The sequence below is a fragment of the Desmodus rotundus genome, chromosome 7 (genome assembly GCF_022682495.2).
Source record: "Desmodus rotundus isolate HL8 chromosome 7, HLdesRot8A.1, whole genome shotgun sequence".
Taxonomy (NCBI): Eukaryota; Metazoa; Chordata; class Mammalia; order Chiroptera; family Phyllostomidae; genus Desmodus; species Desmodus rotundus.
The window spans coordinates 129,783,551-129,795,801 of record NC_071393.1 but is presented as its reverse complement, the minus strand read 5'-3'; the positions used below and the strand labels follow the sequence as shown (position 1 = coordinate 129,795,801).

The 12,251-nt window shown below is 56.5% G+C and overlaps 1 protein-coding gene across 2 annotated transcripts in view; it reads left to right on the top strand.

The window, feature by feature from the left end:
- The window catches only part of PRIMA1 (proline rich membrane anchor 1), a 46,318-nt gene extending 34,302 nt beyond the window's left edge, over positions 1-12,016 (top strand). For both annotated transcript variants that reach the window (XM_045201968.3, XM_053928951.2), the window contains exons 4-5: positions 3,446-3,575; positions 11,273-12,016. In XM_045201968.3, the coding sequence (XP_045057903.1) occupies positions 3,446-3,575; positions 11,273-11,375 (233 nt within the window). In that variant the 3' untranslated portion in view covers positions 11,376-12,016. The remainder of the gene's footprint in view (positions 1-3,445; positions 3,576-11,272) is intronic.
- Positions 12,017-12,251: the final 235 nt, after the last annotated feature.

Below are 12,251 nucleotides of genomic sequence, written 5' to 3'. Positions count from 1 at the left end.
GAGACTGCTAGCTCCTTGAGCAAGGCCGTCGGGTCCCAGCCAGCTCTGCAATGACCCGTGGGCAGCTGGCAGCAGACTTGGTAAAAGCAGTTTACATCGAATTCGTCTTTGCACCCCCAGCTCCCCGCACAGTGCCAGGCCCAGAGGACGCTCAGTGCAGTTTTGGTGGATGGATGAAAGAATACATGAATGAGCACCTTCACAATGCTGTCTTCTAGAATATGACCCATCAGTCTGTCCCCATAGGACTAGCTGTCCTACCATATCTAGAAAGAAGTGCTGGCCACGCCCACTGGGAAGGAAGTCCAGGCAGGGGCAGACCTGGCCTGCAGCCTGAAGATCAGGGTCCCACCCTGCCCCCAGGACAGCGACTTGATCCTAAACCCTAGTTTGCATTCTCTTTTCTGAAATGACACCTCCTAGGCTTCTTTCAGGTCCAGCCCCCCCCCCGCCCCCCCCCCCCCCCCCCCCCGTCCTTGCTAACAAGTGACTCACGCAAGGGTAGGTAAGGGTGGGTAGGTAACAACACAACACAACAGCTGTTCTCTTGGCAAAATCCAAGATGTGTATGCCTAGGACTAAGTTTTACCAGATACCTCCCTCTTTTCCTATCTGTTAGCATTTTTGCCTTGGCTAACTCCCCTACACACTGCTGGGGGGCCCTGTGCAGAAGGATCCTCTCAAATAAATCCCCTCTTTCAATACCAATTGTGTTTGGAAAAAGTAAGCAAAAAGGAAATTCCCACCTCACTGAGAGTGGCTGTAAAGAAAGAGGCACTCGGACATTCAGTGTCAGAGTTCCAAGTGAAGTTTAGAACCAACCTTTCTTTGTGAAGTTGATGGAATTTCTCACTGGGGACCCTGGGGGCATTTTTCAAGGGGTAATTCTGCCTAGTGTGGGACTATCCTGGTCACGGTGGTTGTTCATACCCATAGCTTTGCCAGACTCATTGTAGCCACAAACACAGCCCCCACCCCGTATTTCCAGGGGCCTGCTGGAGGGGGTGCACCCCTGACCGAGACCACATGGTAGATGTTTTCCCAGCCATGGGAGTGTTGGGTGACAGATGGGCCATTGGCAGGCTGGTGTGGGGGTCCCTGTGGGCTGCAGCCCGGAGCTGTCCCAGCCTGGGAAGACACGGACAGAATGGACAGGGACCAAGATTGTTTCCCTTTGCAGCGAAAATAAGGAGGCAGACTCACTGGGGTTTGGCCTGTGTGCCTGGTCGTACCTCTGGCTCTCCAGCAATGACCGCCCCTGCTGGGATCTGCCATAACTCACCCTGTGCAGGCTCAGCCAAGCTAGGGACACCCCAATGTGAGGAAATGGGGAAAGGATTTTTTTTTTTTTTACCATAAAAAGCCCTGAAGAAGTTCATCATGGGGAAAATGAGAATCTTTTTGGATTTCCTTTCCCTTATTTTAGAGTTTATTCCTACTTTGAATTCTGCACCGTACAGTCATTTCAATGCTGGGTTTTCTGAAGGATCTCGCCCTGACTGAGCATCTGTGTGGTTTGGTGACATCCTTGTCCCAGCCATTCCTCAGGAAGCATTTCTGAATCTTCTTGGTCTCTCTGAGGATCTGAAGGGCACCCCCAGCACCTTGCATTTGTTAATGGGGTTTTAACCCCTGTTTCCTGGGGAGCCTATAGCGGCTCCCTGGGTCTCCACACCCAGCTGCAAGGGTGCCAACTTGATAACAATTCCAGAACCCGTAACTACTCCCTTCTTTCTGTCTTGTCTTGTTCCAAATGGGAACACAAGAAGACAAACACTGGGGACAAACAGCGTGGCAGTTCCCTAGAAAAGTAATCACGCGAACATCGTAGGACCCTAGATGTTTATCGAAAAAAAATATGAAAACGTGTCTGTGCCACGATGGATACATGATGTTTACAGCAACTTCATTCATAGTAGTCGAAACCTGGAGACAGCCTCGGTGTCCATCAACAGGTGGGCGGATCACAAATTGTGGTATATTCCCGTGATGGAGTAGTATTCGGCAATAAAAAAGGAAGAGCTACTGCAAAATGCAACGATGTGGACAAATCTCAAACTCACTTTGCTAAATCAAGAAAGAAGACATACACACCGCACAGTTCCATTTCCACAGAAGGCAGAAGAGCGGCTGCCCTGGGGTGGGGATGGACTAGGAAGAGGTCCGGGGAACCTTGCTGGGGTGATGGAGATGTTCTGTGTCATGAGGGCAGTGTGGCTGACCCTGGCGTACCCACTTGTCACAGCTGATCAGACCGCATGCTCCAGATGGGTGTGATTCACTGCATTGAATTACTTTGATCACGACAACGATGACAACGACAATAATAAAGCCATCCATGGTGGCCTTTGGGAAATCAGTCACTTATTCCCCATGTACCGGCATACCCCTCAAAGTGCCTACTATTAAGTGGACGAAGAGTCTAGGGCATGTTGTTGATGCTTTTGCACGTAGTCACTTCTTGAAGACCTGTCCGAAGTCGCTAGTAATGTCTGTACATTTGTCCATCCATCATCCCCCTTCCCTCCCTTCCTCAACCCCCCTTCCCTCCTTCACTCTCAGCTTTCCCTTCTCTTTCTCCTCCTCTTCCTCCTCCCCTCTCCCTCCTCCTCCTCCTCTTCCTCCTCCCCTCTCCCTCCTCCTCCCTACCACCCTCCGTCCCATCCCCACCCCCCATCATTCCTTTTGCAACTCCAGGCGCTTCTTCCCAGGTGTCCCAGGGTCTTCCAGGGCCTTTGGGATGAGTCTGCCTTTCTCAGAGGAGAGTGAACCAGCTTTGTTTCAAGCCCGTCCATACGTGTGCTGGAGGTCCACCCCACGCAGCCTGTGCCAAGGGGGAAGACAGGCTCACTCCAAGGACCTCCTGGATTGAGTAATGACAAGGGGACCCTGTAGGCGGTGTCAGATGCTTTGTCAATGACAGACCTTTCCAAATTTTGGCCACCACATGCATGTAAGCTGAGACAGCTGCAGATCCCCTCCACACAGGCCAAATCCAAGAAAGGAGACAGCTTGCCCCTCTCAAGAAATTAGCTTAAGAACTGATGTTGATGAACCTCCCTTTCTCTCCTTCCTCCCCAGGGTCCCCCATAAGCCCTGCTTCCCACCCCCACCTTCATAGGAAGCGGATTTAATGCCTCAGCTGAGAGAATGAGATGCTCTGTTATTTTTCATGGGAAATTAAACCTGACCCTGCTGTCAGTTAGCTCATGCCGAGGGAGGACGGATGGCCCTGGGCGGGCGTGGTGCTTAACCCCTGCTGGGAGCATGCCGCCTGGCCGCAGGCCAGCCATGATGTCACCTGCTGCCTCCCAGAGTGGGGGTGGGGACAGCAGGACAGGTCAGAGAGCCTGGGCCACAGATGGCAGTGAGGCCACCCTGGCTGTCACCACGACGGTCCACTGGCTCATGCAGGGGACACTCAGGCTGCTCTCGTCTCTTTCAGCTCCCAACTCTACCTCGTGCCCCCCGGAGGAGAGCTGGTGGTCGGGGCTGGTGACCGTCATTGCGGTATGCTGTGCCTCCCTGCTGTTTCTCACTGTGCTTGTCATCATTTGTTACAAAGCCATAAAAAGGTGAGTGTCTACAGGCTTTGAGCCCGGAGGGGACCCCAGCTGGGTTCCTTCATCCACCCCCACTGTGTTTTTCTCATTATGAAAAGTGTTAAGCATTTAAGAAGTAGGAAGAATGTGCCATGAACTCACATCTACCTTCACCCTGATTCAACAGTTATCAAGGTTTGGCTAATATTTGCTACATTGCTTTCCTTTTCCTTTTAGCTTTTTGTTGGCTGAAATATTTTCAAGCCCATCTCAGACCTTACGCCCCGCCCCCATCATTTCTAGGGAGTTCAGCTCAAGAAGCATGTGACCAGCACCAATTACAAGGCGGGCCCAGTGCAGCAGAAAGCGACCCCACCCGTGACTGGCAGGCCCCATGGGAGGGGGGGGGGCTCACTCAAAGCCTCAGAGTCCGGAAATACTGCTCGCAGGGCCGGTAGTGGAGCCACTGGTGGGAGGCACCATGCTGGTTTGGAGTGGGGCCTGACTGGGTTTTGCAGTCAGATCTAAATTCAGACGCTAGTTCCAGCTGTGTTGCTGGCAGGAAACCCCTCTACCTCTCTGGCCCTCAGTGTCCTTATCTGTGAACTGGGCGGAAAGACCAACAACCTCATACTGTTCTGAGGGGTGGTGAGATGCCTGCTGCAAATAGTATGCACAATATGTGTGCTCCGCCATGCCTGGTATACAGTAAGTGCTTACCAAGTGCTGCAGCAGCTCCCATTTGTTTCAAGAGGCGCAGATAGAGGAAGAAGGATGACAGAGGAGGGAAAGGTGCTTCTCTTGGGAGGAAAGAGAGGTTGAGATGCCTCGGAGCAGGTTTGCAGTGAGCATGACATTCAAATTGGGTTTTGAAGGATGAATAGGAGTGTTCTAGTGGGATCATGAGTGATCTAATCAGCAAAGTATCTTCCAGAAACACTGTCATTTCTGTAACTGCCATCTCGGTTGCCTTTCAAAAGGCGGTCTGAGGCACCCTCCCCTAGTTGCGTTGGCCTTTGCCGCACAGTGAGGCAGTTTTTAGGGCCTGGGGGTCAGTTCACTCTGATGGGGATGTTACTACATCTGTCTGAGAGGCAGCTGCCGTGGGACGAGGATTTTAGGAAGCACAGCCAGGGAGGCGCTCCTGCTGACTCCCTGCTGACTCCCTGGTGACCTGGGATGGCGGCTGGAGGGAGCCGTGTGCGGACAGGGCGGCGTTGGCCCCACCAGGCCCAGCAGTTTGCTGGGGACTCAATGGGTCCTGGGAGCGACGGAAGGGTTTTGAGAAAGAGTGTGCTCACCTGGGGCACCACCAGGGTGTGGGGGGCAAGTCCTGTCAAGGACCCCTCCCAGTCTCCTTCCCCTCGGAGACAAGCAGCAGCAGCATCTTTTTAATAAGCCCAGGCTCTTCCAAAAGTCACTTCTGCCGCCCTCTCTGCCCCAAACTTCTGAAGTAACTCGCTGCTTCAACGGGAGCAAGGGATGGGGAGCAAACATTAATATCTGTCAGGCGGTGCCAGCCCGCTGGGGCATGCTGGGCTGGGCTTCAGGGGGTGGGGGTCTTTCAGGAAGGTGTGTGGGGGCGCCACCCTCCCCTCTGCCCTGAACAGCCCCAGAGGACTCCTGTCCACCCTGGCTTCTTGGACAGGCTCTAAGCTCTTGGTGCCAGGGCCGGTCAGTGGGGCCTGGAAAGACAGAACTCACCCCAGCGGATCCCTTCCAGGGGCTGTGGGCGGGGCTCCCTCCTGGGGTGTGGGCAGGGCTCACTAATCTAGGGCTGCAGTGGGAGCAGTGAGCATGCCTGGGACACGGGCAAGGGGAGGTGCCACGGGAAACCTGGACAACCGAGAGACCCCTGAGAAAAGCCCATCAGCACAAGCTGAGGTTGGAACTGCCAGAGATGCAGCCTCTAAATGGGAAAGGATGTGGAGGAGATGCCCTGACCTGTCTCCAGGCTCTCTGGTCTCCTGCAGGTGACTCCCATTAGCAAACCCAAGGGGATCCCAGGTGTGCAGTCGTCAGCGTCAGCATCCAGGGGCCCAGGTCCGACGGGGTGGTAAATGGCAACTGCATCTCAGCCCCTTCTCTGCCCCAATGCCATGATCTGCATCCTCCTCTGGTCAAGACCCAGGGACAGGGGAGTAAGAGCTGGCCCCTGCCCAAGATCCTCATAACCCAGAAGGGCGTCCCAGTGCCAGAGGCAGACATTCAGTCACCGGAGGCTCTGCGTAAGGTCAGGCGGAGGCAGAAAAAGAGGCTGGCAGGCCCAGAACCACCTGGAGAGAGGTGGAATCACCTGGGGGAAGGAGAAGTAGGCAAGTCACACCCAGGGCAGGAGGGCCAGCCACCCTCCCTGCTCTCCCTCTGACCTCTGCTGGCGGTTGTAAGACAGCGGCGTGCAAGCCAGCTGTCCGCACTTCTTTCCTGAATCGTGCCTCTTTCAGGAAACAAAAGCATTTCATGTCACTGTAAAACCATTAAAAGGAAAATTCAGTGATAAACCCTGTTTTTTTTTTATTTATTTTATTTATTTTTTTTTTAGAGAGAGAGAGGAAGGGGGAGAGAGAGAGGCATCAATTTGCTGTTCTACTTACTGATGCATTCATTGGTTGATTTTTGTGTGTGCCCTGACTGGGGATCTAGCCCACAACCTTGGGGTATCAGGACTGCACTCTAACCTACGGAGCTACCTGGCCAGGGCCCAAACTCTGCTTTTAAAAAAACTCTCACAGCCTGGAGTCCTAGGGGAGAAACTGAAAGATCTTTGTGAATGGTCCCAGCAAAGCCTTTTGGAGCCAGATTGCTGTGGGGGTGGTTCTCGAATGAGCTTGGGTAGAGAGGTGACTCTGGACATGCCAGCTTGGCGGGCAGGTGGGGTGTGGGCCAGGGGGTCACGGGCCTCGCGGGGACTGGAGGAGCCTGAGGAGCAGATGGAGAAGGAGGGCCTGAGAGGGCAGTGACCTAGGCGGAAGGGGCTCTAATCAGCACCTCCCATGCACACTCAGTGAATCAGTCGTTGACTTGTTATCATTCCCTTTGACAATCGTTCCCAAAGTCCCAGCTCTGTGTGGGGTGATAGGGTGCTCGGGGGACTCTGAGCCTGGGGGAGCCCAGAGGAGGGGCAACTCACCCAGACTGGGGGCCCGAGAGGTTTCTCAGAGGAGGGTGGATGTTAGTCAGGCCAGGTGCTGAAGAGGCACGTTGCTCACAGTGGGACCGACCCAGGCGATTGCCCCCAAGTCCCAACAACAACCCCAAACTCCTCAGTGGGCATTTCGGTGGCCTCATTGCCATGAGCTCACTGTGAATGGCTTCTTTACAACCACGGGATGATTGGGCCCCAGAGCCCTTGGGTGTCTGTACCCTCATGGCCCACCCAGCCTCCTCTCCACCCCTAGGCCTGGTATGCTCATGTCCTCGGACAGCTGGGACTGGGCGTCTGGATCCCCAAATTCTGTTCCCAGCCCAGCCCCGCTCAGTGGGCCTATTTTCCTTATCTATGAAGTGGGGGTCCTCCACGACTCTGTCCAGCCCCCTGAGTCTTTGTTTCCCATCCTGAGATGGCAGGAGCACCACCTGCCACTTGCCACTAGGTCAGGCCACTGCTTGGCCATCTAAGTGCTGACCGAAATGCTTGGCTGGGCCCAGTGCCAGGGCTCGCTCAGCATGGGGACTTCAGACACCGTCCCTGCCCTCGAGGCACACACCCCTGGGGGGAGAAGCGGGTGTCAATCAGACCCCCTCTCCCATACCATGTATTACAACGGGAGAGGACTCGCTGAAGGAAAACCAAGGCTCTGTGAGCAGAGATGACAAAAGAACCTGTGGTGCAGGTGGATACAGGTGGACACGGCCAACAAACAAGCAGTAACCAGCAAGAGTTGCTGAGATGCAGCTGCAAGGTACAGCCCGCCCGCTGCCCTGGTAGGAGGGCCAGACTCAGCCTCCGACCAGGGGGAGGGAGGGAGCCCCTCGGGCCTGTGACACTAGAGGGTGAGGCCACCAGCCACACTCTTGACACAGAGAAGAGTCCTGTGTTGTGGAGTGATGACACCCACCCCCGCACCCCAGGCACAGGAAGGCCATCCATGGCGTAGGCCCAGTAGATTGGCCATTAAGCCACTTGAGAACCATTTTCTTCTAATTTACAAGGTATTGGCTGAAAGGCCAATAAAATCGGCACAGGTTTGGCCGATCCTGCAGACCGTTAATTGCAGACAATGAGCAAGCTCGCTGCTCCCTGGGAGGGTGTGGGTGCCCGAGTACACCTGAGCACGCTAGTTGTTGCGGGGTTCTGGTGAGTGTCAGCTTTTTGTGGGTGAGCTGCTTCTAGTAGAACAGGCTGGGCCACAGATATTATTGAGCACCTACTGTGTGCTGGGGACTGGACTGGGTGCCAGGATGTAGTGATAAGCAAGATTGAGTCTCCTCCCACTCCCCACCACACCCCACGCCCCGATGGAGAAAGCAGATTACACACACAGACACACACCAGCTAATTAATAAATGAGGTTTTAAAAAGCTATGAGTCCTGTGAAGAAGGGAAACAAAGCCTCGGGGTAATGGGGGAGGGGGAAAGGGTGGAAGAGGGGTGTCTTGGCCCTCCATAGGGAGTGCTATGCATGCCTCTTGAGGGGGCTTTATGGTTGGAGCGTATGGTGAGCGCTTTGTCCACCTGTTACCATCTTTAACAGACCTCCCATGGGGTGCAGGAGACAATAAGCAAGTGAGCCCGACAGCTCTCCCTTCTCAGGCTCTTCAGAGCTGATCTTTGCCTCCAGCTTTCCCAGCAGAGCAGCAGGCTGAGGGTGAGACCTGTCGCATCAATGTCAGCACGGCCCAAGAGGGACACCTGGGCCCTGGCCATCCCTGCCCAGCCCAGGCGTGCTGGTGGAGAAGGCTCCTGCAGAGGCCTGTGGCTGCTGGCATTTGCAGAGAGCTGTCAGCTGAGCACTCCAGGCAGACGCAGTGGAGTGCCTGCTGCTTGCTAGGCCCAGGGTCATGGGAAGATGCTGCGTGGCCAAGGAAAAGCTCATTGCCCTTTCTCTTGGTTTTAGGAACCATGCCGTGTAGGGAGCCATCTCAGCCTGCCCCCGGGGGGAAACGCCTCTCTTTGGTTTCTTGGGACCAGCCCTGCTGGCTCCTAGTACCACGGAGTCTCTAGCATTGCTGGCCCCACGGGGTACACCTTAGGTAGGAAGTCCCTGCAGACGGGAGAGCGCCAGCTGCCCTCCCCACCACCCGCCAGTGGGTGCAGCCACCCACTGACATCTTTCCGCCAGCGTCCTGAGAGCTAACAAACCCTCTGGAGCGCTTGCTGATGCTGGGGCTCCTCCAAGTGCTTGTCACACACTAACGTGTTTACCGCTCCTAACAAGCCTATGAAACAGACACCATCGCCGTGCCCGTTTTGTAGAGCAGGAAACTGAGGCCTAAGGAGGTTGAATGGCTTGCCCGTGAGAGGACACAGTGCTGGGTGAGGTGGAGCCTTCCCTGCTGTAGGAACAGCTCCAGTGGGTCCCAGAAGGACCTCAGGAGAGGGTCGGGCAGCAGCCCAGGGTGCAGAGTGGCTGGGGCTGAGCTCCGGGTGGAGAGGGGAGCAGGTCAATTTCACCTCTCAGGAGGGCCCTGGGCCCCACCCTCTCCGCTCATCAAGCTCCTCCCAAAAGCCCCTGGGCTGGGGGAGGTGGGGGTGGGGGTGGGGCCCTGCGTCAGCCGCACGTTCCCTCTTCACTGGGTGGAGCTCCTGCCCAGACCCCCTTCATCCTTCCCGGCCTGGGAAACTGGCTGAGCCATTGCCAAGGGCCTGGGGCTGCCTCCTTGCCCTGTCCCCAGCATCCCTCCAGCCAGGCTGGCCTACCTCCAGGCCCTCTGGGCCACCATTTTCCCCCAAGGCCCCCAGAATGCAAAGGGGTGTCCAGCCTTCAGCCTGGCTTTAGAATCTGCCCTCCCCTCCAGCAGCAGTAACCCTGCTGATATTCCAGCCTCAACTAAGCAGGGCCTGTGCCCCAGGCTCCCCGTATTTGCAAGGGAGTTCCAGATCCCCTGCTTCGTCTCCTCTGTATTGCACCCTCCAAGGCCCGCAGCCTTATCTCCCCTGACCTGGACCTATGGCAGATTTATCAGACCCAGAGATGTTTGGCTGTTAGTATTCTGTGAAATCCTGATTCTGATAACCAATGCCCACCTCGTATGTTGATGGTATATTTAGGAATCTGCCTTAAGTGGTCTTGTGGTGGAGCTGCTGGGGCAACACGGGATCTCACTGTAAGATAATGCACCCCCTGCCCCCGCATTTTCCAGGCCATGCAGACCCATTGAGTCAGAAATCAAGCCCACGCAACCTCGTCAGACTGAGCGAGGCCCCTGGACAGGCGAGGTTGGGACTGGGGGGAGGGGACAGAGGGAGGAAGGTCGAGGGACAGAGGCTCGCTCAGACTCTGTCGTGTCCGTGAACCGATCACCAGCAATGCAACTCCTCCCAGCCCAGCGAACCTGGGGCTTTCAGAAAATGTCTCTGAGCATCTATCCGCATCAACTGGGGTCCTCGGACCCCGGAACACGGTGCGCGCTAGGTTAAAGCACAATGAGATGGGCTTCTCGGAGGCCCCCCAAGAACTTCAGGAACGTCCAGGAGGAGGGGAAGGCCTCCCAGAGCTGATTGGATCACAGAGCCCATTTCGGGGGAATGCCTGCTGGGAATGCCGATTTAACAGAAAGGTGTCCAGACCAGGATGTGGTAGAAATGGGTGGTGGTCCAGGCCCCACTGTAAACCAGCGGGGGGACCTTGGGCAAGTTATAGCTCTCCCTAAGCCTCAGTTCCCCCATGAAATGAAATGAAACTCCGGGCCTTGCTTCTTCAGGGGACCATTGTGAAAGGGGACAGCAGGTCTGTGACTGAGGGTGCTTTGAACAGAGCATGCACCCCACAGGGGTAGTTCTGGTTTGTACCTCACTTTTCTAGGGGCCACTGTGGCTGGGCCTGGCGCCCAGCCTGAGTGCACCTGGGTTTTGTCACGTGTTTTGGGAGCTGATTCTCCTGCCAGAGAAAAGGGAGAGTTGATAGATTTGGTCTTGGGTGCTGTCTGAGCAGGCCTGGTAACCCCACCCCATGATAACCACCTCCAGGCCCCTGTCCCTGAACTGATTCCTCGAAGGGCTTTATCCCATCGGCACCAAGCTAGCCAGCACCCTCCTTCTCGTGCTGGGGGCTGGGGGGCTCTGGGGACATTTGAGAAGGCAGATGCCGCCATTCCCTGGGCTCTCAACATGGCCATGAACATTCACTTTAGACAACTGACGACAAAGGCCAGCTCAGGCTCAGCCCCAGCGTTCCCGGGGACACAGGTGTCTGAGCTGCAGCCCCCAAGCCTCAGAGCCACCTATAGCCGGGGACTGCCACACAGCATGTACAGCCTCCGTCAGGAAGTGGTGGCCACTCAGGCCCAGGCTGGGGGCCGGAACCCTCCTGAGACACTAAGAGAGATGAGAATCCTTAGAACCACAAGGTACTGCTGCGAATCCAGAACCTCAGTGAGGGAGCGAGAGCCTTCTCAAGCCCCCCACAGCCCCCTGCAGCTTCCGCCCCAGAGCCCAGTGGTCCAAGGATGCTAACCCAGGACAGAGCCTGGTGGGCTAACTGGGAGGGCATGATACACCCCCAGGCATTGATAATTAACGGATGTCCCTCCCTCTCCCTGGCCTCCCCTGCCCCTTCACCCGCTCCCAGGAAACCCCTGAGAAAGGAGGAGAACGGCACCAGCGCTGCTGAGTATCCCATGACGTCCTCGCAGGGCAGCAAAGGCGTGGCCGTGAACAGCGCCGTGGTGTGAGTCTGTGGCCCTGGACCACTGGCCAGAGGGGCACCTTGGTGGCACTAGTGGACACGAGCTGACACTGGGCTTGTCCAGGACTTCATTGTCTTGCTGGCCTTGAGCCTGTCGAAGGAGAAACCACGCTCTTCCCAGCCTCGCAGCTGGGCCAGGGCGGCGCAGGCCCCAGGCTGAGCCAGGCGCCCCTGCATGCAGCCCTGGGGCGGCGCCAGCGCCCAAGACTCTCCGCATCTTGTCTTGTGTGTGACCCGCTGTCTCCCAGCTACCATCTAAAGCACGCGCTCTGTCGCACGCAGAGGGTCTGTCTGCTGACGGGGAGGCATCCCCCTTTAGCCAAAAGAAAGGCAATCCAGGGGCCACTCCCCTGCGAGAAACCTCTCCCCTCCCCCCCCCACATTCCCCACCCCCGGGACGCCCACCTGCTGCTCCGCTGACCGTGCCTCCCCAACTGAAGCCATCGACACGGCCGTGAGACGTCTCCTTTCTGAGGTGCTTCCCACACACGTCTGTCGCCCCATCTGCTCTGTCTTCAGTCTGCAGGGCCTGCCTTCTCCCTCCTGTCCCCACTGACACCCTGGGCCCCTGGACCCTGCCTGAGCACACAAAGGGGCTCGTTTACACTCCAGGGTAGCAGCTGGCCTTCCGGGGGCAAAAGGACACACTGAACCCTAGGGCACGGGCCCGGAAGGACAGAGGCCACGATGCGTGTTCGCAGAAGCACCCCCACACCTGACCCTCATAGAACTGATGCATCTCTGTGAGCCTGGCCCTGCCTTCCTCCAGCAGAGGCCGCTGCTGTGCCAAACCCACAGCGGGCGTGCGGGGCGGGGCGGGGTCTCCCTGAAGCTCCCCTGCAGCCCTGATAGGGACCTGACC